Source organism: Babylonia areolata, chromosome 22 (genome assembly GCF_041734735.1).
Source record: "Babylonia areolata isolate BAREFJ2019XMU chromosome 22, ASM4173473v1, whole genome shotgun sequence".
NCBI lineage: Eukaryota > Metazoa > Mollusca > Gastropoda > Neogastropoda > Buccinidae > Babylonia > Babylonia areolata.
Window position 1 is genome coordinate 33,699,820 of NC_134897.1, and position 27,359 is coordinate 33,727,178.

The 27,359-nt window shown below is 39.7% G+C and overlaps 2 protein-coding genes across 4 annotated transcripts in view; one reads left to right on the forward strand and one right to left on the reverse strand.

Annotated features, from left to right (window-relative positions):
* Window positions 1-8,805, forward strand: part of LOC143297453 (tRNA-uridine aminocarboxypropyltransferase 2-like) — a 30,694-nt gene extending 21,889 nt beyond the window's left edge. Inside the window, exon 7 of the mRNA XM_076609837.1 lies at window positions 1,710-8,805. The gene's annotated coding sequence lies outside the window, so the exon portion shown is untranslated. The remainder of the gene's footprint in view (window positions 1-1,709) is intronic.
* A 2,014-nt stretch (window positions 8,806-10,819) lies between these two features.
* Window positions 10,820-27,359, reverse strand: part of LOC143297479 (transducin-like enhancer protein 4) — a 52,566-nt gene continuing 36,026 nt past the window's right edge. For 2 of the 3 annotated variants that reach the window (XM_076609876.1, XM_076609875.1), the window contains exons 12-22: window positions 26,576-26,663; window positions 24,942-25,087; window positions 23,542-23,597; window positions 22,129-22,309; window positions 20,923-20,991; window positions 20,107-20,208; window positions 19,056-19,201; window positions 18,386-18,497; window positions 17,120-17,202; window positions 15,467-15,647; window positions 10,820-14,953 (exon numbers count right to left, since the gene is read on the reverse strand). In XM_076609876.1, the coding sequence (XP_076465991.1) occupies window positions 14,846-14,953; window positions 15,467-15,647; window positions 17,120-17,202; window positions 18,386-18,497; window positions 19,056-19,201; window positions 20,107-20,208; window positions 20,923-20,991; window positions 22,129-22,309; window positions 23,542-23,597; window positions 24,942-25,087; window positions 26,576-26,663 (1,272 nt within the window). In that variant the 3' untranslated portion in view covers window positions 10,820-14,845. The remainder of the gene's footprint in view (window positions 14,954-15,466; window positions 15,648-17,119; window positions 17,203-18,385; window positions 18,498-19,055; window positions 19,202-20,106; window positions 20,209-20,922; window positions 20,992-22,128; window positions 22,310-23,541; window positions 23,598-24,941; window positions 25,088-26,575; window positions 26,664-27,359) is intronic. The other variant, XM_076609877.1, reaches the window with a different exon arrangement.

A 27,359-nucleotide genomic window follows, 5' to 3' on the forward strand; every position in this document is an offset into this window, starting at 1 on the left:
CGCCGATTAATAATGTCCTCTCCTGGGAGAGACGGTTTTGTCAGGAAGTGTAGGGCGGGGGAGGGGTTGGGGGGGGGGGGAGGGAGGGGGACGGGGGTGTTATGAAGGGATGTGGGCAAACAAAAGCAGCGAGCAGGGGGTGGAGCGTGGGACAGCCGTGTGGTGGCAGGTACTATCACAACAGTCATCCCAGGGGCCAATATTGACTCGCTAAGCCAGCCGTACCTTTTAAGCAAACCCGCCTCTACAGCGGACGTGGTCAATAATACGGTTAATACACCTTCAAACGGAATAAAACAGCGGGGAGGTCTGCTAGGCCGGGGGGAGAGGGGCCGCGAACAGACAAAGATTTGTAGGATTAGACCACACGAAGACATTCCTACCCTGTCATGGTGTTAGTGAGTGAGAGAGGTGGGGTGCGTGTAAGGTGGAGGGGATGAGAGTTGATATTAACTTAAAACACCACTATCACTTTGGCGCTTTCAGTGGGGGAAAGGAGGAGCAGGTGGCTCCGTTTGAGACGTGCTGGTTATCGCGGGGCTGTTATCACGCCAATGAGTCACCGACCTGGAATGTCCAGTGTCAATGGTGAAAATGGTAACACTTAGTGTGTACAGGAAGAACACTTGGACACGTGGCAGGTTCAGTGTTGACCTGGGACGCTGTTTCCGCCCTTTTCTCTGAAGCGGACAGTCCACTGAGCAACATCTTCACACACACACACACACACACGCACATTCCCAGAACCCGGGGTCCGTCTACATTTGTACAATATAGATGGGCCATGTTTGTCGGAACCGTGCGTATGTCAAGTTATTGCCCATCAGTTCTCTTTCGTGTATATTGACATGGAGACCTATGTTGTCACGTGGCGTTGAGTCCAATGGTTTTTGTTCACAGTGCTTGTTTTGACTGCGGACAGTATACAGGTAGTCTTTTGCTTGATGTCAGGCTTGTATGGTCAACCTACTAGGGAGATCTTTGATTTCAGCCATCCGATGTAGAAGTATTTCAGTGTATCTGTTCTGATTCAGTATGGACAGCGTGCTGCTATAGAGATGTACATTTGTGTGTAAGTTTACATTCCAGGAAGAACTCCAAATTTCTGGGTTTAAGTACCCTAATAATATCGCACAGAAAACTTTCTGTACATTATATTTCGGGCTCCTTTTTCGTGCTGACCTTGGTTTTGGGTTCTGTGTTCCAACATGATGGATGAGGGTGAAAGAGTGCTGAAACATTGGGGAACCATTTTAAGTTAGCATCACAGGGCTGCACTCAACAGTTTCTCTCAAAGAGGTCTTGGCAACTGACCTGTGAAGACACATTGGTAGAAATGGTGGCCAGGTATCTTGAGCATGATAAGACTCTTGAGGTGTTAGGGTTTGTGTTTTTATTGAAAGAGTTCCCGCTAACCTTACCAGTCTTTGTAGGTTTGTCATCATTTTTTGTTGTTCCTTTTCCTTGAGGTTTCAGCCTCTTTGATTGGCTTGATTTGAGTTGATTGATGGCCTTGGCCCTAGAAAGTCTCAGCCCTAGAATAAGTGTCTCTTAGAAAATGAGTGAGCCCCCGTGTGCGACTTCACCTATTAAAAAAAAATATATATAATACATTCCTCACACGAAATAAAGGCTGTGTTTCATAAGAGAGGTGGGAGGGGGCCGTGTGTGCCCACATGGCTGTATGTAAACATGTGTGTACACAACAGGATTAAACCCCCAGGGCCATAAGTCTTCAGTCTTAAGTGGATCACCAATGAGGCCTGGCCTGGCCTATCAGCAGGCCCGATAAAGAGCCTGGTGTTTGAACAGCATGAAGAGGGAGCAGGCTGAGTGGTATCCTCCCAGCTCTCCAGTGTCTGCCCCTATCTGCCACCTCATGTCAACAACTTTCAACAAGCCTGCTTCAGTCAGCTCGCTCACAGATAGGATGATGGCCATAGCGTCTTCTATCAGTCAGCCCAAGTAGCTGTGCTGCTAGCTTCAGTGCAAATAAACTTCAAGTCTTAACCTGCTAAAGGGAGCAGTTCCTCATTTTATTTTATTTTTATTCTTTCATTATTTATTTGATATTGCTGAATCTTAAGTCAGAGATGTGATGGCCATTGCTTTTATCTGCACAAGGTGCGCTGGCTGCAGTGCAAACAAACCAAGTTAAACCAGCTTATGTATTTATATATCTATTTTTAATAATGAAATTTCAGTCGTTAACAGTGTGCAGTGGCTGAACAGGACAGCAAAAACCAAATAGTGCCCACAATTTAACATTGAAAACCAAAATCACCAGAAACAGAAAGTTATAAATGCATATGGAATGAAATGAAATGCAATGCAATGCTATATATATGAAATTATGAAATAGCCTGATCACCTACCTTTTTGACAGTGTCTTTTTCAAAACAATGGTATTTCATCTACAACTTTTTTTTTTTTAATTAAAAAGATGTCTATTCACAAAATTTTATTATGGATAGAGTATCAATGACAATGGCTTACATAGTCTGCCTTTTAAAAAATACATCTATTTTTCCAAGTTCGAAAAAAATAAAATCAGATAATCTTCATGGTATACTGTGACATTAAGCTAACACCTAATGAACCAACCCCGCCCTTCAAATCAAAGGATTATTCATAATCGTTATTGACATTAAGATTCATATTAAAAGGAAAAACCCAACAACACCCCCCCGCAAGGAAACACACACTCGCACAAAATGTCAGAAGACACAACTCACTTAATTCTTCTACTAACATCAGTAGCATGAAGATCTTGTTCCAGGATGTTCCTTCCAGACAGTCTTTTTCAGTTCCTGAGGAAATCCGCAATCTTTTTTTTTTAAATTTTTTTTTTTTACCTTGATTTAAATTTTACATGGGCTGAAACTTCTTTCAATTCGGGTGAAAGGTCTTTCTATGATGTCTTAAATATTTTTATTTTTAACTCTACTTGAATTTTACGTGGATGGCACAGTGAAGTGGCCTTTGCAATTTTGTCTTGGTTGATCCTTTAACATTATTTTCTGTTCTCTTCGACTGGTTTTAAGCACTGAGAGATAATTCAGCCCTGAAATGTAGCTAAAGTGAGCAACGTGATACTGATTTTTCATTCTGGACACATGAACGTAAACAAAATCAGTCTCAAGGCTGTTGAAGGGTGAACCATTTATTCTACAAGTACTGAGAGCCAGCACAGTCCCACAGCATCTCATGGTCATCAGGGTCATACAGATAGGTAGGCTGAGGATGAATGAATGAATATAATAGAATGAGTATAACCACCTCACACACAAATCAAGTAATAACAATGTGTTGATGTTTCAATACAATAGAATGATGCACATACAAAACAATTGAATGCTGAGGAAAAAACACAGGTGAAAAAATGCAACAAAGTGGGTGGGGAGCTTGTAATGTATGCACAGTGCTGCAATGCCTTTCATTCCATCCATGTGCACGTTCAACTAGTGAACGGTAAATGGCTGGTTCAGATAAATGAAGTCACTTGGACATCTGTCACATCTAAGCCACCCCATCCCAATACTTACTTTTGTGTTCTTTCTCTTTAGTTGTTCAAAATTACTCAATCTTTATAATCCAAACAGAAAATTTGTTTAATATATATCCTGTAGTATATGTATCCTATATACTCAACAATGCAACAAATTGGCAACTATGTACTCTAGACACACTGCCTGTACCTGAGGATTAACACCATGTGCACCTTAACTTTTTGCTTAGTAAGTCATGAATTCTTCTTCCATATATTTTTGTAGAAAGAAAATGTCTGCAGAAAGTTTTCAGCCAGATTCAGCTACTGGAAGCACAGAATTATAGCATATTTATATGATCTGCATGTTTTCATATTTATGATCAAATTCTAATACCAAACATAAATGAAAGTGGTCTTAGATTTAATATTGCTGTGAATTATTATGACTGATGTATACTTGATGCTGTCCCCATCATGTTGAAGGTATGTCACAGACCTATGACTGGGCTACAATAAGAATCAATCCATTTCGGATTCTCAAGGAGGCATCACTGCGTTCGGATAAATCCAGAAACGCAACCCCACACCACTTCTGCAAGGCAAATGCCTGACAAGCAGCATAACCCAACGTGCTTAGTCAGGCCTGAGTGCAAGCATATTTGTGTACAGGTCTATCGGTAGATTTCTTCAAGAGAAATTTGCGAGAGGGAAACACTAGTTGCCATGTTGTTGTTTTTTCAGTGGGCGCTGCACATGGGACCTTGGTTTATGGTCTCCGAATGACTAGACACTACAATCACATGACTATTCATGTAGTGGGATTCAGACCCTCGTAGGATACCATTCTGCCACCTCGAAGACAGGGCTGGATAGACAGGCAGAATTGTTAACTTTTGTATTGATCTGCTGGCATTTTACTTGCAGGGGTAGAACCGAAAGTTTTGTTTAGTATGTATATTGATGTGCTGGCATTTGTACTTGGGGGGCGAGGGGTAGGAACAGAAGAAAAAAAAAAAATCAAATTTTGGAAATTATCTTGCAACCCCCTCCCCCCCCCCAAAAAAAAATATTGGGGGACGAACTCGTTTTGTGGGGTGGCACAAACAAATCTCCAGTTTGGAGATAGGCTGGTGCCGCCCTTTTTCAAAAATTTTACTGCTCATCCATCCAATAAAAATACTGGAAAAATTCTTCCCTTCTTTTTTTCTCTTTGTGTGCACGAAATTGTTTTTGTTTGTTTATTTTTCAGGCAATCACAATTTAAAGCAATGGTTATCTTTTATTGTCATGACCTGTCAATTAAAAAAAAAATTTTTTTCATTGTTTTTGTATTTTTATCAGCTGCACCTGGCTGTCTTTAAAGTCAGAAAGTATGTTTGTGTGTGTCTGAATGAAACTTGTGTTGCCATTAGAGCTTCTGCCAACAGCAAAGTTTGGATCCTGCTGCATCGGTTGAAAAAAGTGATGGGTACCGACGAGTCTGAAAACACTTTTTCGTGGACGTTGGACCTATAACACAGCTAAGCACCCATTACGAAAAGCAAAATCAAGACATACTAATATACTTAGCAGTTGGATTTGGCTGTGCTCTGGAAACAAAGCCATCAAAAGGTGGCCTTACAGGCTGTCATATAAAAAGAGAACTATATCAATTATCATAAATCATATCCTTTGCTCTCCACAACTTTTTACAAACTGAAAATTGTTTCCTGGAAATAGGAAAATAATACTGTTACCACAATTTTCCTGATCACAACCTTTTCTAGTCAATTTAGTATGGCTTTCCATAGCAAACGACTCATACATGTCAAATACCTGACACAGAAAACATGGTGGCATTCCAGAAAAATGGGAAAAGCAGAAATTGGTCGTTACAAATTGTATCGATTATCTATAATTGTATAAAGCATGAAATATTACTGATTTCAAATATCCACAGAATTACTGAGAAAAAAGAGGAGTAAAACAATCAATCCAAAATGTGTTTTCTCACCAAGTTTTGTCAAACAAAAATTTTGAACGCCTCCACCTAAGCCAGCCAGGAAGTCCAATCAACAACACTGATCACTATTTCACTGTTTTTATGTGCAATTATTATACCACACACAACTGTTTCGATTGAATCTATATCAAGATTTAAAGCCTTTTCCTGACTTGATCATGCCTTTCCTGCTCCAATATTTCATAACAAAAATCCAAACACTTGTCAAAACTCACCACACAGAAATCATCATGCAGCCAAGGTGGCTGATGAATTGTTAGAGATTTTGTTTTGAAATTGAGCAAACACACAGCATACACCTAATAGTTTGAGCTGTCAGAAGCAAGATCACTGTTGTGCGAGCTTCCCACTAACACTTTTCTTTGCTGTTGAGGAGCCATTTCATCGTTTATGCCCAGAGAAATAGATGGGTCAACAGTTTCCTTAAAACTGAACACCAGTTGACTAAAGCTCATAAAATGACAACTCTCATTGGCTCTCATTTTATTGAAAATGATTGATTTTTGCTACTTTCAGAATTGCCTTTTCTCATCTCTCTCATGCTACAATAAGCTTCAGAATGCTTAGCTCAACTAAAATCAAGTAAAGGTATTAAATGAATTGATGCGAATTGGGGGATAATTAACCTGTGGCACATTTATTAGCCACGAGAAGTTTTCATTTTAACATCCTGAGCCAATCAGCTCTCAGCTTCATCTTCTGCTCTGTTAAAAACCACTATGCAATGGAATCAGCAGCAAAGAAACTGTCAGCTACATACTACAGTGTTTCTATAAAGCTTACACAAGCTGCCAAAGGAAACATTGCATCATGTATTCTGTATTGTGTCAACTGAACATTTATGCGAAACGGTCTAAACCACCTTGCCAACATATTGGCTTGTGTTGTACGTTCGACAAGAGTCCTAGAGTTTTCGTTATAAAATATCTAAAACCAGACAGCCATGATTATGCCAGGAACAGGTTAAACCATCAATACATTTGAAAACAGTTGTCTGCATATTAAAACAACGACAGCCAATCAATGTGGACTGGACTGCCTGGCTATAGATTCGCAATTCTGCACAAAATATTTGGCTTGAAAGTTAAGATAACAAGTGAGGAAAAAAAAAGGAGGAAAGATAGTAAAAGTAGCTGCATAATAATAATATTATTACAGTCCAGGTTGCCATTGGCCAGATTTCTTCCTAAGCCTATATATATATTTGAACACAGAAACTAATGAACAAATTTGGCTGACAAACCCTCAGTCAGGTTGACACAGGAAACCAGCCTCTTTGTCATACTAAAGTTAAGTTTGCTGATTTAGGCACACACAAAAAAAACTTTCTCCTCACGAAGTCATTCTTTATACAATTTTTAGTAATAATTTTCATAAGAACTGGTTCAATTCAGAAACATGTCTTGCTGGTGATTTAGTTGTTTTTGTTTATTTTGTGGGTTTTTTTAACCCAGTTATTCACTGATTGAAACCATACTGATTTCTTCCTCCCCCCTGACAGAACTGACCTGAACCTTAAAAAGAAATACCAGATTCAAAGATAAGTCCCTGTCCCTTACTTTTCCAATCTCTTTCTCACCTTCAGACAGATTTCTCAAATGATCAAATACTATTCTTTGCAAACATCGGTAAGCTTCTGTTTCATTACACTGCATAATTGATGACACAATTTCACAAACTGCACAATGCCTAACACACTCAGTCTCAAAACAAGGAAAAGAAGTGAACGGAAAGGGATGTGGGGGGTGATAAAATGGGGGCCCAGAGCACAGAAGACTTGCAGGGCCCATTTCCAATTCCTTCACTTCCATTAATCCCTATACATGTAAATGGTGTTTTATAAATTTTATGTATCTAAAACACAGGGATCTTGACTGACAATTCAAAAATACAACTGCCAAAATATGATCAAACTGATTGTGCATAGTCATGCACACTGACTGGAGGTCGGTTATGTTTGATGCATTCCTTTGTTTCTTCTTCTTCTTTTGTGTGTGTGTGTGTGTGTGGGTTTTGTGACACCCCATAATTTTCTTACTGACTGCCAGCACAATTTATTAATAAACAAATTAATATAACGTAATCTTGAATATAATCAATACCTCTAAAATTTGTTTTTATCTTCTACATTTTTGAAGAAATACCATGTCCTACAATATTCATATAAAAATTCATGTCCTACAATATTCATATAAAATAAAATTATGTGAAGCTTTGACAGAAGGTCTATGCCATACATGGTTGGGATATAAATCATGAGGGTGGCGACCTTAGAGTATATACATGTTTGAAGTGGAGAAGCTCTTTTGACGAGAGAAGCAGTGACAAAATGACAACTTGAAAAGGAAATTATGAAAATAGGCAAATTTCAAAGTCAAACAATACATGATAGATCAACAATAAAGTAAAATATACCTCTTCCTGCAAGGTGTATCACTGCAAATATTATTATGCCACATAGAACGAATATTATAGTAAGTATTGTCTTACAACTAAAAACAGACGAGGGAGAGGCTGTCCAAAAAGTGCAAGCGTCACTATCAGTGTGTGGCTGTGAATCTGACCCCCAATCCTGTCAGTTGAACCACCACCCTCCACCAGGGTTGTTCCAAGGCATTGGTAAGGCATCAACCACTGGCCAGGGTCCAGTAAACTGCTTGAAACAGATATGATACCTCCTATAATGTTCACCTCCAAGTAAAAGTAGTCAATGTCCATTAAACACCAGCACCCCCTCTCCTTCCTGTCCCATAGCCACACTCATCAATTACACACACACACACACACACACAAAAGCAGACGTCTTCCAAAACTTATTCCTAACAGTCCAACAGGAACAACACTTGAAATTCCCGATAAAGTTCAACAAGGATAATTTTTTTTTTCCCTAAACCAGTAACTTGAAACTAAAGGTTTAGATTATAAAACATTATCCTTTGCCTTACATTTGGATTTGAAAAAGACCCATTTTCTACCATAAAAAGGTCTCTTTCAACCAACCAAGCATGGAAAGCAATACCATCTGACTTGACTTCATGCCAAAGGACGGGCACAAAAAAAAATAAACAGGATGTCTTCTTACATACCGTCCAATATCATCTATAGTTTTTCAAAACAGCAAAACAAAGTTTACAAAGCAGTAGTTACTCTCTTTTTGAAAAAGTTTAGTTTTAATGTCATCAACTGATGAATGTCAAATGCAAAATGTTACATCACACTCTCCCCTATTTGAACAAAATATGCCCAAAGCTGGAAATGAAATAACCTGATTTCTCTTTTGCAACACCTTAATTTTTTTACCTTGCAACCTCTGATCTATGACATCCCTCTTGCATGTCCCCCCCCCCACCCCCCCCACCCCCAACAGTGAATCCAAGTTTTAGAACTTCCATGATTGTCAAGAAGAAGAAACCACCAAAAAGCTTTGTCAAATGCTCCAAAAAAACAATTATGCAAAGAAAAACAATGTAAAAGTCATTAAATTGCTGTGTCATACAAATATAAATCCATGATTCAATGGGATATCTTACGTGATGAGAGAAAAAAAAAAGAGTTTAAAATGACCTCTATTATACTGGAAAAGCAAGAACTGAACATCACCCAAATTTATTGTACTTAACAAAAAACTGAGGTGGACATTTACTGAAGTCCAGATTCTAACAAAATATTTAAGGTTTTCAGAAATAATGACAATTTCAGTCATGTACTTTCAAAGGGTTTCAAAGTTTTAATATTTGTTCACAGCAACTTTATGCATAGATCTGAATATTTATAAGATACACCATGTAATGTATACAGTTATTTCAATACATCTGAAAGAAAGGTTTGGAGCACATTTTAAGAAGAAATATTCATAGCCTGTTACGACACTAACATTATTCTGTATGCTAATCTATTTTCAATGTGGCTGAATTTGGTTCAAACCATAATCACTTTTAGGTTCCCATTAACCTGTTGAAGCCTAAAGTTATCTTTAAACATCCAGGTGAATTCTTTCATACATTCAAATTCTTCCCCCCCCCCCCCCCCCCCTTTTTTTTTTTTATTCACATAAAGTATGAAGGGCTCCATTTTGTTTTGCTTTTATCCGTGCAATACTTCCCTATAAAAATTGTCAAAAACTCAAGTCCAGCCAACCATTTTCACTCTTCGGCACAGGCAACTTATTGCTGCTGTGTAAAATGGTCAAAACAAACTAACAAAAAAAACCAAAAATAAGCCCAGTATATCCCATGCACTATGAGAATCAAGCTGTACATCAGTGCATGGCATCACAGGAGGACATATGCACATACACACACTACACAGAGTGCATGCCGACGGGCGCAATAGCCAAATGGTTAAAGCGTTGGACTTTCAATCTGAGGGCCCCAGGTTCGAATCTCGGTAACGGCACCTGGTGGGTAAAGGGTGTAGATTTTTCCAATCTCCCAGGTCAACATATGTGCAGACCTGCTAGTGCCTGAACCCCCTTCGTGTGTATACGCATGCAGAAGATCAAATACGCACGTTAAAGATCCTGTAATCCATGTCAGCGTTCGGTGGGTTATGGAAACAAGAACATACCCAGCATGCACACCCCCGAAAATGGAGTATGGCTGCCTACATGGCTGGGGTAAAAATGGCCATACACGTAAAAAAAAAAAAAAAACCCACTCGTGTACATACAAGTGAACGTGGGAGTTGCAGCCCAAGAACGCAGAAGAAGAAGAAAGAAGAGTGCATGCCTTTTTAAAACTTTACAGTGCTCGTCTGTATGTCGATCTAAAGGACCTGCTGCTTCAATCAAGATTTAAAATCTAAATTAAGATCAGGATGTGATCAATCACACATGTGTACAGAAAGAAAGCTGATGTTAATGAATGACAGTTTTCTGTACTGGACTGCAAAATTAATAAACTCAGTCTACCCCACAGCTACATGCCTGCTACAACTCCCCTGGACCACCACTACACGAGACCACTGCAGTAAAAAATAAAATGAAATAAAAATGATAGTTCACTAAAATCAATGCCAGAGAACTGTGGATTTTATTAGTCAAACAAAGCTTCGTTTTAATTCTTCCGCAATCCATAAATGGTACAGCTTATAATGTCAACTGTACCAAGCAAGAGTAAATACAATTAGAACAATGTGTTGTTACAAAAATACTCATACTTGGTCGACAGGGAAGGTAATCATGGTACAAATTAATTCGTACCAGGAGAAGAATGAGTTGAATGATCTGACTTGATCCCTGTGGCATTTCAGTAACTACTCTTTACATTTTTGTGTGTGCATACTTGTACATGTCTTCCAACACACAAACACATACACACACACATACACCCAGGCATATTTTTCATTTATTTTACAAATTAAAATTTAAAACATGCACACACCTAACATTCACTACATCCACAAGTACACATGCATATTATTACAATACAAGAATGGGTAATGAACAGAATGGCTGCTCGCACAACAGGAAAGCAATGTTAGACTGAAAAGGCTGAAACGATGAAAGGAGTGGTGTACGTAATTTATTTAAATTATGTTTGGCAAAAAAAGTTAAGAGCCACCATGATGCGAGAGTGTGTTCTTAGGAAAACAAAAATACACAAAGGTAATCCTTAAAATAAATGTCAGTATGTGTGGATAATTGCAAAAAATGGACCATGATTTTAGGGCAAAGATTTGTTAACCGCTGAGTATCAATGTTTACGTACACATTTAGGTGAAAATGAGTTTAGTTTTGCTGATCCAGTAAAGAAAGCATCAGTTTCTTAAGAAAACTTAAGGGATTTTTGTGCTGCATGTGGTAAGCAGAACCTTCTTCTTAACAACAGTTAAACTGAGTTTTTAAGTGGTTGTCAACATTCTCTCAGCTGACTCCTTGCTTGCCTTTCCGAGTTTTCTTTGTTGTGGCATGGCTGCTTTACTGACAACATTAGTAATATATTTATCTGACTCCACTTAAAAACACAGCTCAACTGTTAGGAAAGTTCTGCCATACACTTGCAGCAAAATCCCTCTCAACTAATTAGCTTTTAAAACTGGATCCGCAAATCTAGATTCTTAACGTATCAAAACCAGTTGGCTCATTCTCATAAAACGCCCTCCACCACCCCCTCCAAAATCTTTCGAAAATTGAAAATGCATACACACGTGTACACAGCAGGACTGCATACAAATTATCATAAAGCTGCATATTGAAACTGAGTGTTCACAGCGACTGAGAAGCCCACAGACATCATCTGACATGATAAAGTAACAAGAAAGACACATTGTCGTCTTCTTGCCAAGTGTAAAATATCCAAAGGATGTAAAACATTATTTGATGTCACAGCAATGGTTTAGAATATTCTACTTAGCAGGTTCATCAGTAAATAAGAAAACCAGAAAGAGAAAACGTTCAAAGTTCTGGCAAGAAAGCTTGCAGCTGCACGCTATACATTTCAACATATTTCCCTAATCCTTAATTGGCTAATGACAGCCATTTCAGCTTTCATAGTTCATTGGATTAAATGCAAAGTCCTTGTTTTGTGCATGAGATTATACACCATCTCTGGACACACATGTTCTGTTCATTACAAAAGAAACAAAGATCCACTTAAAGTATTAATATTTATCTGTGGAACTGATGAAGTTCAGAATCCACTGGCTAGAAAATGTGCAAATTACTTAACAGAAATATAATTACTAAAAATATAAAGTGTATACTTTCTATAATAAAAGTATAAAAGTGCTACCAAACCACCTCTTTTTGTTTTATGAATTACCAAGACACCAGTGGCTTGTACAATCCACATTCAGATTTTTTTTTTTCTTTTTTAGGAGGTGTATCTGTATCGCACAAGTTGAGGCATTTTGTTACAGTACACTTTGATGATGATGATAAGGGGAAGACAGATGCTATTATGGAGGCCCATTTACTACCTGACAAGGCTGTAGTACCCTCACTATATATAATCCCAGAGATGCAGACACCTGCAGTGTGGTCAGCAAATTTGACCAACTCCCAAAGACGCATCCATGATGTGGATGACCCTGAACTATGTGGTCTCCCACTCTTCCGGTTTGAGCTGACACCAGTGACAGCACACTCAAACTGTGGGTAGGAGCCAACCAAGGGCTAAAAAAGACCCTGCCTCTGATGGGGACTGAACCCGCATCCTCCCAGGTGTCAGTCTGCGATGCTAGCCACTTTGCCACAGCAGCTGGTAGGATTAACTGAGTACAATTCATGATCTTACTTGTTCTGGCATATGGTAAAAATGAGACAACTAGAAATAAAGGAGGGAGATACTTTGTATACTTTTTTATTTATTTTTTTTTTAATAACTAGAAGCCTTGAAATGAGGATTCAAACTAAAACAAAATTAAACATTTAGGAGTCATAATTTCTTTCAAAATAATATATACACAATTTATCACTTCAAACAGAAGCCTTGACAATTGGAAATCTCAATACCTGGTCACTGGCGTCACACAGTTTGTAAAAACAGTTCACTTACGTCAACTTTCAAAAACTAAAACATGCACAAATCATCACTTCTCAATTCTTAATCCAACAAAAACTCATTTCTTCAAAATAAACTTCATGAATTAAGGAAAGAAAGAAATGAGAAAAAATGCTCAGTGTCTTTTATGTGAGAGAAGAAACTGCTTATCAAGTGATGTAAGTGTTTGAGCACATCTTCCCTTGTTCTAATTCAATGCAAGCACATGCTACATTCCTTCTCCTTGGCGTGACCCAATGACCTCATCCACATCACCTGACACATGGGGGTCAACCATTACCACACAGTGGCAGACGTTCACACAGGACATTCGGGCTCTGAACTGGCTTCACAGACACAATCATGAGGACAAGCAAAAAAAGATGATACAATGTATGCAATGACAACAACATATGACAATGTTACACTGATTTAACTGGTACGATCATTCCATTAAAAGAGATCCACACTGGCTGGCACGCACGCATGATCCACGATACCGGCAGAACAGGAATCGAAATGCTCACAGCAGTTGGCTAAATGCAAAGCCACTGCTCCTGTGGGTCTGTGATGGGAAAGAACAGGATTGGAGGATGAAGGATGTTTTGTGTGGCATCTGTGGTTGAGGTTGTCCCCTTGCCAGTGCAGTGTACCATCCATGCTGCTGATGTGGCACGGCTGGAGGCATGCTATAGACCCAACAGTCATCCCACATCAAACTACCTCCCCAACTATAAGTTTCCAGCCATTCCACACAGTCTGAGTGAAGAAAGAGATCAATAAAGGGTCCTCTCTTGAAACCCTTCTCTGCATGATGAATGAAGACAAACTGCTCTCCAAGAACTCGACAACAGTTTTTCTGCTGATGCACACATAATCTTGCTGTAGCAATCCACAGGCTGAAACCCAGAGAGCTGGAATGTCCGTGGTGCCTACTGCTTCCTTCAACAACCCGTGCTGGTGTGTGAAGAAGAGATCAGCAAGCTCACCCACTCTTTTTTTTTTTTTTTTTAACCCATATACTTGATCTTGTCATGTTGAATTGTTCACAAACAATGCAACTTTCACTCCTCTCTGTTACCTCCTCCACAAGGTGGAGTGAAGTTGGTGACAGATTTATTCACTCCACACACAGAAACAGATGATCAAATCTGAAGGTACCTCACTGGAGGTGATGAGAACATCTGGCCAGGGGATCCACAACAAATATGGAAAAGAACACTCTTACACACAAGTAAACAACAAGTGGAAAAAAAAAAACACACTAAAATATTCATTCTACTAATGCAGTCTGCAAATCCACTGCATGTGATTCACTCTTCTGAAGGATTACTCATTCTCTTCCCACACAAGGAGATGGGGCAGATGCACAAATGTATCACTCTCTCACCTTGTAATCCACATAAACGTGGGGGCAGACACAAAATATCACTCATCTCACTACCCACACAAGCGTGGGGGAAAACACACAAACATAGCAATCACCAGTGGAAAGCTCCAGGTCATCTTGGGGAAGCGTTTCCATAGTCCATGAACAAAAACGGATATATTCTGTTACACTGATTGAAAGGACACACTGGGTGTACACACAGATTCCCAAAGTGAAGTGAAGCCCACACTGAAGCAAGACATTGACAGAGCAGGGTGGTCAGTACTCCTGGAGCTGTGGTCAGGAGGTGGACACCAGCCGCCACAGAGATGTCTTGAGCCAGTGGATGATGCAACGCGAGCCCAACTAGTCTGTCGTCCAACTGCGCGTTTTGTGTTCCATGCACAGACAGCAGATCAGTCGTCCATGCTGAAAGGGGTGGTGACCAACAGGAAAAGACTCGCACACAAACTGCTCCACAATGACGACAACAACTCCAGGACTCAGAAAATGACTTCATACAGTGTTGCCTTTTTGTCCCCTGACCCTGTCACAATGTATTTGTCATCGGCAGCAATGTCACAGCTCAGTACAGACGATGATTCCTTCGACTGAAACAAAAACAAACAGGATCCAGGTGAGTGCAAATTTTTTTTTTTTTTTTTTTAAATGAATAAATAAATAAATAAATATCAGGACAGCAAACAACTGTAAAACAATGTTTACACATCGGTAGAGAGAAAGCGGAGGGGGAAGAAGTGCTGGAAAGATGGGCTGGAATGCACAAAAATCAAACATGAAAAAGCAGCTGCGCATACCCCAGAACCACCTTCTCCCTTTACTCTGAAGAGTCATTGAGGCCAACACACAAAAGAACTGATCACCAGATTCCGCCAGGTTGATGTGTGTCAAAGCCTGCACATTCTCTGAACCAAATAATACACATCATAACCAATGTCACAAACACACACACATTACAGAATTAACTATTCTGAGTTGGAAACAACCCCCCCCCCCAAAAAAAAAAGTGTGGACTGACCTGAAAGATGTTAACATTGTAAACTTCTAATTAAACCAGAAAACAAAAAAAACCAAAAAACCCACAAAAAGAAGCATGGACTGACCTGAAAGATGCTAGCTCCATAGGGCGTCCTCCAGGCGTTGAGCAGGTTGTCCTTGCCGGTGGACACAAACCACTTGCCGCAGTAGGCAAACTTGAGGGACAGCACGCAGCTCTCGTGTAGGTGCAGCTGGTACTTGTCTGGCTTGGTGTGGTGCAGCACCTCTACGTTGCTGCTCTCCATCCTGCCCAACATCCACACACACAGTCATCATTCTTGTTCCACTAGTTCCCCACACAGGATGGATATTGCAAGAGCCTGGCAAGTGGGCACAGGATCAAACTGTGTTGTTCTGTGGATGAATTTTTATTTATTTACTCATTTTTGGGGGGTTTTGTGTCACCTTTTTTTCCAGCAAATTTGATGATTTCGCTCAAAGAGATCATAAAGCATTTTGTATTTCATCCCTATGCTGCAGTTGTGGAATCAGTGGTGGAAAAAAAATTACCTGTTACAAGAAAGGCTTACTGTTTTGAAGAATCCCCTGCTTGTATGCAACGGACTTATTGAACACTATTCTATTTTTCTTGCTGTGATGCACCAATGTAGAAGACTTTTTTTTTTTTTTAATCAGAGGTCGCATGACAAACGCAGATTATTTTCACATCTTCTTGGCATCAGCAATGCTTTTGCGAATAATGTCATAAATAAAGAGGTCTTTCTGCAGGACTGCACTGTGTCAGAACTGTAAAAATAAATCCTGCAACATACCCTGGCTCAAGGATATATTCTGGACTGAAAATTACCTAAGTGACATAATCTCTATTCTATCTTAATTGATTAAAAAGTACTGTTTATTCTCACAATGATATAAAACCTATTAATGGGGTTTACCTGTCATTTAATCCTACAGTCTTTCATAGGTTTTAAACTACAATGTAAACCCACAGTGATCCATTCCATCAAAGACATTTGAAATATAATTTTTCAATAGATTTTTTTTTTTTTCCTTTTCAATTTGATAAAAAAATACAACATTTTCAAATCAAGAGACCAAATTTGTTTAATTATTGGTTATGCAGTGTACAGTTGGTCGCAGTCATGACTGCTAGCCTTTGAATGCTTTTAGCTGCCATCACAAGTAACAGGGTTTTTTTTGGTTTTTTGGCAGCTACAGTTTATCTAAAATGTCACTCCGACTTCTTCAGAGAAATGGCATGTTTCTATACATCAGGACTGTTGCAGCATAATGGTTCTTGATAAATACTCCATCTTTTCAAAACCCTCCGTAAATGAAAACAGTTTTCCTTGTCATGTCTCAAAAAAAAAAAACACCCAACTTTCCTTGTGATTAATCACAAAAGGGAAAAGTGGGATTTTTTAACTATTTTTTTCTCTTTTAACTTTTTTCTCTCTATTTATTTCGTCAGCCAGTCAGAAATAAATGGCTGTCAAAATCAACTCAATCCCCACCAGTTAACAAAAGTTGTGAAAATATTTCTACTGGCATGAGGTAAACATTCGCAAATTATATGCAGCCATCTTTTAAGCTGCACTGAAAAAAAAAAAAAAAAAAAAACCCTGAAGAAAAACAACAACAAAAAACTGAAGAAAAACAACAACAAAAAACAAACAAAAAAAACCTCTGCTTGCATCTGAAAGGTTATGTTATTATGCTAACATCAATTCATTAACATTTATACCATCATCACTTACCCAACAGCCAGCCATTCCCCAGTTGGACAGTAACCCAGAGAAAAGATTTGTGAGGAAAAGTCATGCTGCTGAAGTTGTCTCCCCTGCACACACACACACAAGCACGTGTATCATAAACATACTGCACTGGTTTAGGAGGCAGAAAGTACTTGCATTCTATAAATGGCACACCACAGAGGGGCTTTTCAGTTGTAAGCATGCTCCCTATGAGATCCATCAAAAATATCACCAGCATTAATAATAAACAGGACAGGAAACTGGGGGGTTAAAAAAAAAAAAAAAAAAAACCCAAACAATATCCTAACAGACACTGAAACCACCCAGCTGCATCACAGCAGGAAAGAGATTATTATTTCAGTGTAACCTCAAATGTCAGCCGGTGTGTGTGTGTGTGTGTGTGTGTGTGTGTGTGTGTGTGTGTGTGTGGACACATATTTATTATTCATGTCAACAGACCCAGATGCAGCAGCTTACAGGATCCTGGATTACATGATTTATGGGACTGGCCTTATGAAAGCAACACATCTGTGAAATAAAAGCAGTTTTCTTCTTAACATGCATGTAATATTATGTACATATTTTTAAAGGCAACGTGGAGAGTACTGAACTGGCATCAGGCATCTTCTGTGTTTGGGGGACAGAAACAAAACTAACCACACACATACACACACACAGAGCTTCAAAGAGGAGCACTCATTGGACATTTTGAGAGAATTCCTTGTACCACTCCCCATCCCACTTTGGACAGGTATTCTTAAATCACCGACTACGCACCAGGACAAGTCACTGATTTTCTAGTTCCACCTTTTCTTGGAATACGACGAAAGGGACTAGATTTATCATTAATTTAACCAGTGCGCATTGCTCAATCAGTGTAATCAACAATTTTGCTGTTACATGCACAGTTACCTAACAGTGAGCATATAATGTTCAGGAACGCAAATACTGAACACACACACACACGCTATTTTATACAAGTGAATGAATCAAATTTCACAAATGATTTTTTTTTTCTTTTCTTATAAAGGCTGGTAAAGAAGTTCCTGTACCAAGTTCAACCAGTTAAGGAATGTGATCACACCTCAGAGTCCAGATTAGACAGGCACACTGTCAAAGGGGTTATGCAACCTTTTCCATTTATTACATCCATCCAAACACACATTCTCAAAGGTGTTCTTGCCACACCTATCCTGTAACAGAAGGGACAAGTCGTTTTTCTTCACCAACACCAAAAGAAACAGTCCTCCACTGCCTTTTTCTCCTCACCTCTCTGAGGTCCCAGGACCGGACTGTGTTGTCCAAGCCTCCAGTCCACAGTTTGGAGCCATCCGGAGAGATGTCGATACAACTGGCGCCGTCTGTGTGGCCCTGGAACTGCCTGTGGAACACACCAGTCTCATCATCAGCCCCCATGACAGGTTACATGTTCACCTATAATTCCTGCTTCTTCATAAGGAAACGTGAGCTTCCAGATCTTGTTCATAAATCTGCACTTACCCGTGTGAGTGTTGATAAAAAACACACACAATAAACAGCGAAAGGACCCGAGTTATGTGGTACCAATCATGTTGTGCATGAAAGTTACTGTACTCTGTGAGCCCACAGACATACAAGAACACAGGAATGAAATTTATTGTACTGAATTATCTGTGAGCACACAGATAAAGTACTGAATAATTTGAGAGCACACAGGCATACAAGAACACAAACGTGAAATTTATTCTACTAAATGATCTGTGAGCACTCATATATAACCATAGAGCTTCAAGAATATGCACAATAGCAAGTCGTTTTAATAAATAAAATATATAAGCACACAGAAGTAAAAGCTATTGTACTGTTCTTTTCTTTTTTTTATCTGTGAGCACAAAGATATATATAAGGACAAATGAATGAAATGTACTGAAAACCTGATATCAAGCACTGACACACTCACCTGACCAGGGTCTGGTTGTGCAGGTCCCACACAGCGATGTTCCCATCACTGCAACAGCTGAAGCACACCTTGCTGTCTGGACTGATGGCCAAGGCGTAGCACGCTGGGGCGCTGGATGTCAGCTCTGCCTTGATACGGGGTGTCGGCTGAAAAGGAGATTTTTCCCCCCCATAATTACGTTTCACGTACATTACCGTGTTTCTTTTTGATTAAAAAATAAAATAAAATAAAATAAATAAATCTTATCTAAGTTTAATGATGATTTTCACCATCCTGTACACACTCATGGACAATCATCATACAGAGTAACTCCCACACACGGACAAAAATCACCAATTATGCAATTTAGGTGGGGTGCAATTTGTGTGGCTGGCCTTCAATTAGTTACTGATACCACAATTAACAGACAAATCTCCATTAAATTATATATCAGTGCTAAAAGGCCACATATTAGTTTCACAAAGAAATTTTTTTTTAAAAGGCAAACGTGGTTAATTATTTCTAAAGCTCTCAAAAAAAAAAAAAAAGAAAAAAAAAAAGCAGCATACAAAAAAACCACCATAGAGATAACAATCATTGCAGAAATTATCATGATATAGACTGCAATCTGGCATAGTTAAAATCATTATGGCAGTCTGATGATGATAGAGACCTAATGGCAGTCTGATGATGATAAACATCTACCCTTCCTCTTCATTCTTTTTTTTTTCTTTCTTCTTTTAAACAAATACGAGGGTGTGAGTAGGGTTATTGATCAAAAATGTAGTGAACAAACATTTTTTGAATGGCAGGTGTGATACACATATGGAGTTAAATTTGAAAAACAAAAAACAAAACAAAAACAAAACAAAAAACAAATGAAAATGATCATGATACGGTCTGGAGCAAAAAGGCATGGAAAAGAAGATGAAACACACCAATGACAGCTATCTGTGAGTGAAGCTGACAGCACACACATATGCACACATCAAGTGCACGACGGAGTTGCGAGAGATAGTGCGAGACAGACAGACAGAGAGGCAAGGTATTAAGAGGGGGGAGTTATACTGACTGTGGCAAGGTCCCATATGGAAAGGGTACTGGCTTCACCCCCCACGATCAGTGTGCGACCATCCTGCAGTAACTTGATGGATCGAATGTAGTTGTCCCGTTGCTGAAACATCCACTAAAAGACTTGCTGCACAGCACACGAGCAATCCCTACACTAAAAATCCCTATCTGTTTTGTTCTACACGGTTTACTCCTTCTCCTGCAAGCTTCTGCTTTTCACTGGCAACATGAAGATTAACATAAATTGCTCCTAAAAACAACAGATGGAAGAGAAGCGAATGCCTCCTACCCACAAACAATGGTCATCAATCTATACATCATATAATTTATGCTCACTTTTTTTGTGTGTGCTAAACTCTGTATAACATTCATAAACATGTCAGGTGAACGTTCTGTTAAACAATCACCAACCGCTTTTTAATGTGTTAAGAAAATTGCATTTAAGTCCTTCGATGGTTTGGACACAGAGCAATATCTATCAAAGACAGAAAAAAAAATATATATATACACAAGAACCATACATTAAAAAACCTTTTGAAAGCAAAGTGAGAGATTCATAAAACTTACAGGAATAAATGAAACTCAAATGTATTCACTGCCAATTTTACAGAATGCTCATGTCTTGGAAGACCTGAATAGTTTTCCCTACCAATGGAGCAGATTATTAAAACCCCACCAACCCTAATAATAAATCTTTTTTTTCTTTTCTTTTTTTTTTTTTTTTTACAGCATGTATATTTTGCAATGAACCCACTATATTGTGTCATCAACAACTGTCTCAAGGAGAATTCAATAGTGATAGGCAGAGCTGCCTTACCAGACAGTCCAGCTGAGAGATGGGACTCTTGTTACCCGGCTGACTGATGTCCCACACTTTGACACAGCCCTGAAACAGTGAAGACAGTTGATCACACACCCCACACACATTGAACACAGACCTGATCATGTACATCACATTGAGACAGTGCACCACTGTCGACAACAAGTCTGAAAACCATGCAAACTTACCAGCCTCTAATCTAGCACCCTGAGTAAACAGACAGTCTGAAAACGCACAAAGCAGCCAGCCTCAAGTCTGTTGTCCTGAGTTAACAATCCAGCAAGTGGCTCAGTGGATGGTGTCCTTCATATACTGTCACGTGTCTCACTGACAACCCAACACACCTCACTCCAACTACCCTAAAACCCCAACCACTCACTCAAGCGGATACAAGCTTGTCAACTGTTTCACTTCACCTATTCAATTTCAAGCAAACCATCTCGAGAAGAGCATCTTCAAAACAGTCCATCAAGTCAATTCAGACACAAGGATACAACTTTCATGCTCAGCGTCACCAATCCACTTTCATTCAGGTAAACATCGTACTCTGCAGATCACCACAAGGCCCTGACTGCAGGTGGGGGGTAAAGTATGGTGGATTATGATTTTTTTTTTTTTTTTAAGTTTGTACTTGTCCATAACATAAAACACTGCAACGAGTTTCAACTCTACAACATTCAACCGGCTGGACAATTACCCAATGAACAAGAACATAAAACTGACTCTTTACTTGATCAGATCATCCCTTTTGGGATTTGAATGCATAACATTCCACAGGAGCGATAAGCTCAACCAAGCGCAAATTGTACTTTTGTTTGTTTCTGCTGGAAATTAGCATAAATTTTACTTATGTTGTTTCTGTTGTATATAATTGCCCAGCCTCTAGCATCACCATGCACTGCTGCATTCATGTTCATATTTTAATTAACACTGAGAAACAGATGCCAGTTTCAGCCTTGTTTCCCCAGTACATCTTAGTCCCAAAAGCAAACTGGTGGGCAGTGTTAAAAATGACCAGCAAAGAAATTAACCCCCACCCACAAACGCAACCCTCCTGTCTGAATCACAACGACCTAATCTGCATAATATTCTGCTGCCGCTGCTACTAGTCATCTAAACCTGACAAGGATCAACTCACACTATGTGCATGTCCCCCTGAATTCTTCTTGACAGCAAAGACAAGAGACAGCAGCTGACACCAACCTTTCCCCCAGTGTACACGTGGCGGGTGGGGTTGCTGATGGTGACAGCACACACCACCTCCCCGTGGTTCAGCGTGTTGATCTGGCGGGCGTGCCGGGGGATGCCGGGGCCAATCAAAGCGTCGGCAGGGAAGGGGACGGGCTGCATGTTTCCGTCACCCCCCACATGGAAGGAATAAGCCCTGGAATCACATCTTCACACGTCATCATTGCTGTGTCCATGGTTAACGCAAAGGCAGTTAACCTCCATCATGCTTTGTCATTGAGTTCACTTCCAGATACATAATGGTCATGAAGTAAACAGGTCTCACTCGCAGAAGTCGTCTAGCTCTTCATTTGTGTGCACATGCAGATTCACAAGTTTTCATTGCTCTCATTCCACAGACTAACAGACGTAACAATAATCCACTTTGAACAAACACAGTATTTTAATCAGTTTTGGTGGTTGTTTTTAACATAAGGAAATTAGAAAACAACAAAAAGATTTTCTCACGTATCAGTTCTGAAACGAATACAGGAAATCATCTTCTCTACTATTCCAAGAGACAATAAAACAGAACCTGACTCAGCATTGAAAAAATACAGAGTAACTCAATATGGGGAAAATAAACAAAAAGCTCATAACCATTATACAACTGCTGGCAACATTACTCTTTAGCACGACCAAAAACAGTCAAGAATCTGTGGGGGGTGGGGGGGTTGGGGGGTGGGGGGGAGGAGGGGTGTGTGGGTGGTGGAAGGTGGGGGGCAATAGGTTTCATCTATTCACATTCCTTTCTGACAGATCAGACGGTCAAAAGCATGAGACTTGAAAACTGCCTGCCCCAAAGTCAACAAGGTTTGTACCCCCACATTTATCCTTTGCCTTCCTTGTGTGCTTGGTGCCACCACCCATTCTCTCCCCCAACCACACTCCCATCAACTTGTCTCAATGCCCCAAACACCAGCCTCAATGGATGGGCAGGACTGCAGAAGACCAGATCTGACAGATGTCTCTCTGTAGCTGTCATCTCACATCTTCTATCCAACAAAGTCAGCTGGTCACCTCCTATAAAACATCGGTCTTTACACTTGGTTTCCTGTCGTGTCATCTTTCGCTGTGTACCTGAACTTTTGATCTTTTGCTTTAAATTCAGTGCACCAATCTGAATATCTATCTCCTCATTAAACTTTCGCTATGTCTCAACCAAACATCTTCTGTGGTAATAAGATCCAAGAGACGCTGTCACACTGTTTTTCGGTTTTGATCACTTTTATGGAGACAACATGCTTCCAGTTGAAGAAATCCATCAAAGACCACAGTTACAGAACATTTTTTGCTTGTTTTATTTGATTGTTGGGTTTTGTTGTTTTTTTTGTTTACAATTAATGGTGAACATTTTCAAACAGCAAAAAATATCTTGAAAGTACTTACGGCTTTCCACCAGGGATATTCGTCAGTGGTGGTCTCATGTGCGCATCTAACCCCACCTGCAAATCAACAATTCAAGTTAAGGTAATCTCATGTAAAATAACAAAACATTTCTTTTTTTTTTTCTTTTTTAAGGAAAATCCAAAATGTTCTCCATCATCTTCATCATGTGTAAAGCCAAACTGCGACACCCAGGAAACAAGTACACACATGTATTCCAATCCCATGTCCTTCGGACTGTCCTTCAGTGCAGAATTTGCCAAACAATGCAGCCATCTGACACACATATTGCTGTCTGCTGCAAGTGCACACACACACACACACACACACACACACACACACACACACACACACACCACAGCCATCTGACACTAATAATGCTGCCTGCAAATGCACACACACACACACACACACACACACACACCACAGCCATCTGACACTAATAATGCTGCCTGCAAGTGCACACACACACACACACACACACACACACACACACTCTCTCTCTCTCTCTCTCTCTCTCTCTCACACACACACACACACACACACACACACACAAAGTCACACAGTCATGTCCCTCCCTGGGACACTTCCAGCACGCCAAATGTTTGTGCCTGGTGTTATTCTTTGACAAGCTAAATTAATGCCTGCAGCTTTAATGAACACAGCAGGCATGGCTGGCATAACTCTGCAAGCAATCCACTGTGTAGGGCAACAGCGGTCTACCCCCAGTTCTGTTTACTCTGGGGATTCAGACCAAACACACACAGGGACACACACACACACACGCACACACACACAAAACACACAAGGCACACCCACACGAACAACGCATGCAACCACACACACATCCTCACTCTTTCAACTGTTTACTTGGCTCGACCACTCCAGGGAAGGAGATCCGACATACAGTAATGGCCATGTGCACACATACATGCACATTCACATAATCACTCTTTCCCACCTATGCCTTTTTGTCTACATGCTAAAATAAATTATAGTCTCTCTTGCTGTTATCTGCACACCGAGATGCAACTTGATTTAGCCACATTCTCTCTTGTTCGGCCAAACAATTAAGCTGATTGGTCCATTCTATGCTGTGTTTCAATGTAAACACACATGTGATTAGCTGAGCATCATCGTGTAAGACCAATGTTAGTAGTGACTGCAGAGTGTCTGGATAATGCTACGACAGGAAAGCCTGTGACCATACTATGTTGTCAACAATAAACACGTCGGAACAAACTTGATGTTGGTGTAATATCAGAACAAACCGAGATCAGGCATAACAAAATACAGCGAAATCGTAACAGTTGGCATTTCTGCACGCACGCACACACACACACACACACACACACACACACACACACACACCTGTCCACTAAACCCAGCAGCTCAGCACTCACCATGGGAGGGCGTGGGGCATAGCCGACCAGGGGGTTGGCGCTTCCAATGCCGTTGACGAGGGAGGCCGGGCCGCTGTGGCCGGGACTGAGTTCTGCCGAAGGAACAGCGGCGGGGTGAGTGGGGTAGGGGTGAACAGGGTAGGGAACTGGAGAGAGAAGACACCCAACAACACGCCCAGTGAGACAACAGTCAAGAGAGAAAAAAAAATTAAGAAAAAGCAAGAAAAAGATGAAACTGCATAACCAACTGAAAAGAAAAAAAAGCAACATAAAAAGCATATTAAAAAAAAGAAAAAAAAAAAAAAGAACACATCTACATAAGCAGAGGGGAAAAAAAGTTTCCGAAATTTTAAAGTGAGTCCTTGAATGACAAAAAAATGTGGATGACTGTAATTTGTGAAGAAGAAAATGTCATTCTTCTTATCCTTTGTATTTTGAGGAAGCGAGTGCAGGGAGTGAGCACTAACATCAAGTACCATGATCAAGTCCCAGATGCAGAGTTTACAGGCAGAAAAGTATGCAGACAATATCAAATGGGGAAAAAAAATCAAGCAGAGAAGAGGTTTACTTCTGAATAAGCAGAAAAGCAGAAAGAAAAGCCACACAAGCTTTTGGCCATCTGAAGCACATATACTAGCAATGCAGAGGAAAATTATCATCAAATAATGGGAAATAGATAAATAAATAAATAAAAGAGGTGCACAAAAATTAACAGAAAATATCAAGGAGTTTTCAAAGTTGTAAGATTTTCTTGAAACACAGATATAATGGAAGCAAAAGTGTGCTGGAAAAAAGAAATGCCTTCCATTTTTAAAGCAGTCTGCAAAGTCTGGTAAGGATTACAATAAGCAGTGGACAGACAATCATACAGACTCACTATGATAAATACATTTTCATTCTGAAATGTCTGGGCCCATGAATTTTGAAGTTACTTAACATCATCCCAATACAAGTTCTACTCAAACCATGATAACAGCAATTTTCTTTCTTTCTTGTTGTTGTTGCTTTCACCTTGTGGAAATGAATTTGTGCATGAATGTGTATGGTGGACACTAGGTGCACGCATGCATATGTAAATGCATACATCAAATATATATACATAAACAGACAGAGCTTAAATAACCTGCCTAACTAAGCTCTCCCTGATGACATCAACCCAAAAAGACTGAGAACAAGCGACTCAGCAAACACAAGTAAACTATACAATCAACAGCTGCCTATTTTCAAGAAAGTGTACTGATGAAAAACAACTCATCATCAACCAGGCTCTCATCACCAAATGACTCAACCATTGATAACTAAATCAGCCTATAACCTGGACTGGTTAGTATTTCTGCTTTTACTCCACTGTATAATTCCCTCAGTTATCTGTTTTGTTCTTAAAAAAAAAGAAAAAAAAAAGAGTACCTCACAGTTGTGGATAACAGGTAACAAGACCAGCCTGAGAATTAAACATGTCTAACATTCCTTACACATTTTCCTCCAGGCTTCTTTCTTTTTGACACACAGTCTCCAAGCATTTTAAAGCCTGCATACATCCACAACAGAAAGAAGAGAAACAGAAACAGCAGGAACAGTGGAAGACGAGCTTGCTACAAGAACAAAGCACAAGAGTGTTAACAAAGGATAATTACCATGTTTGACACCAGAGGGACCCGGTGTGGCACTTCCTGAGCTTGTTGGCGTGTTGGGTTTGGAGGCTGGAGTGGCTGCTTTCTCGTGCTGTGTTAACACAAAATAAAACACACATTCCCTCCTGAACAGATGGGCTCACAAACACATTGTGCATGCTTCATATTTTTAGAACTGTATCTTTTCGCTCACCCATTCTACACACATCATCACTGCCACCTGACTGGTCCTCTTCTGCAAATACACAATCTACTCTGATGATTATTAACGGACAGTCTGCTTTCCGATTGCTTATCTAAAGTCATCTTGATACCTGACACCTGTGACACAATTCTCGAGTATGTCAAACAAACCTGATCAACCACATGTTACAGTACAACTAATCTGCAAACTGATTATGTCTCATCTAAAATTCTTCCATGGTAAACTAACAACTGTATACTTTTTTTTTTTCATGTTAGTCTTACCAAGTTTCAACCAGTAATACACACAACTTGTTTAAGTAACTGTATTCTTTCATGTTACTGTATTCTTGAGCCAAAAAAGGTACTTATCATTCAAAAGTAACTAAATTATATAGTGTAACTTTTGTCCTTTAAGCATCATGATTATATTACTGATAATTATTGGTGACAGTGTACTACATTAGAGGTAACAATTTGTTTTTCCATCTGATAACAACACTTGAAATTAAAACAGCTGCCAGTCTTCAACTGCATCAAGCACCAACTACAGACAAAACAGTATATTTCAATTTCATGTGTTAATGTCAACCTGCAAATGTAC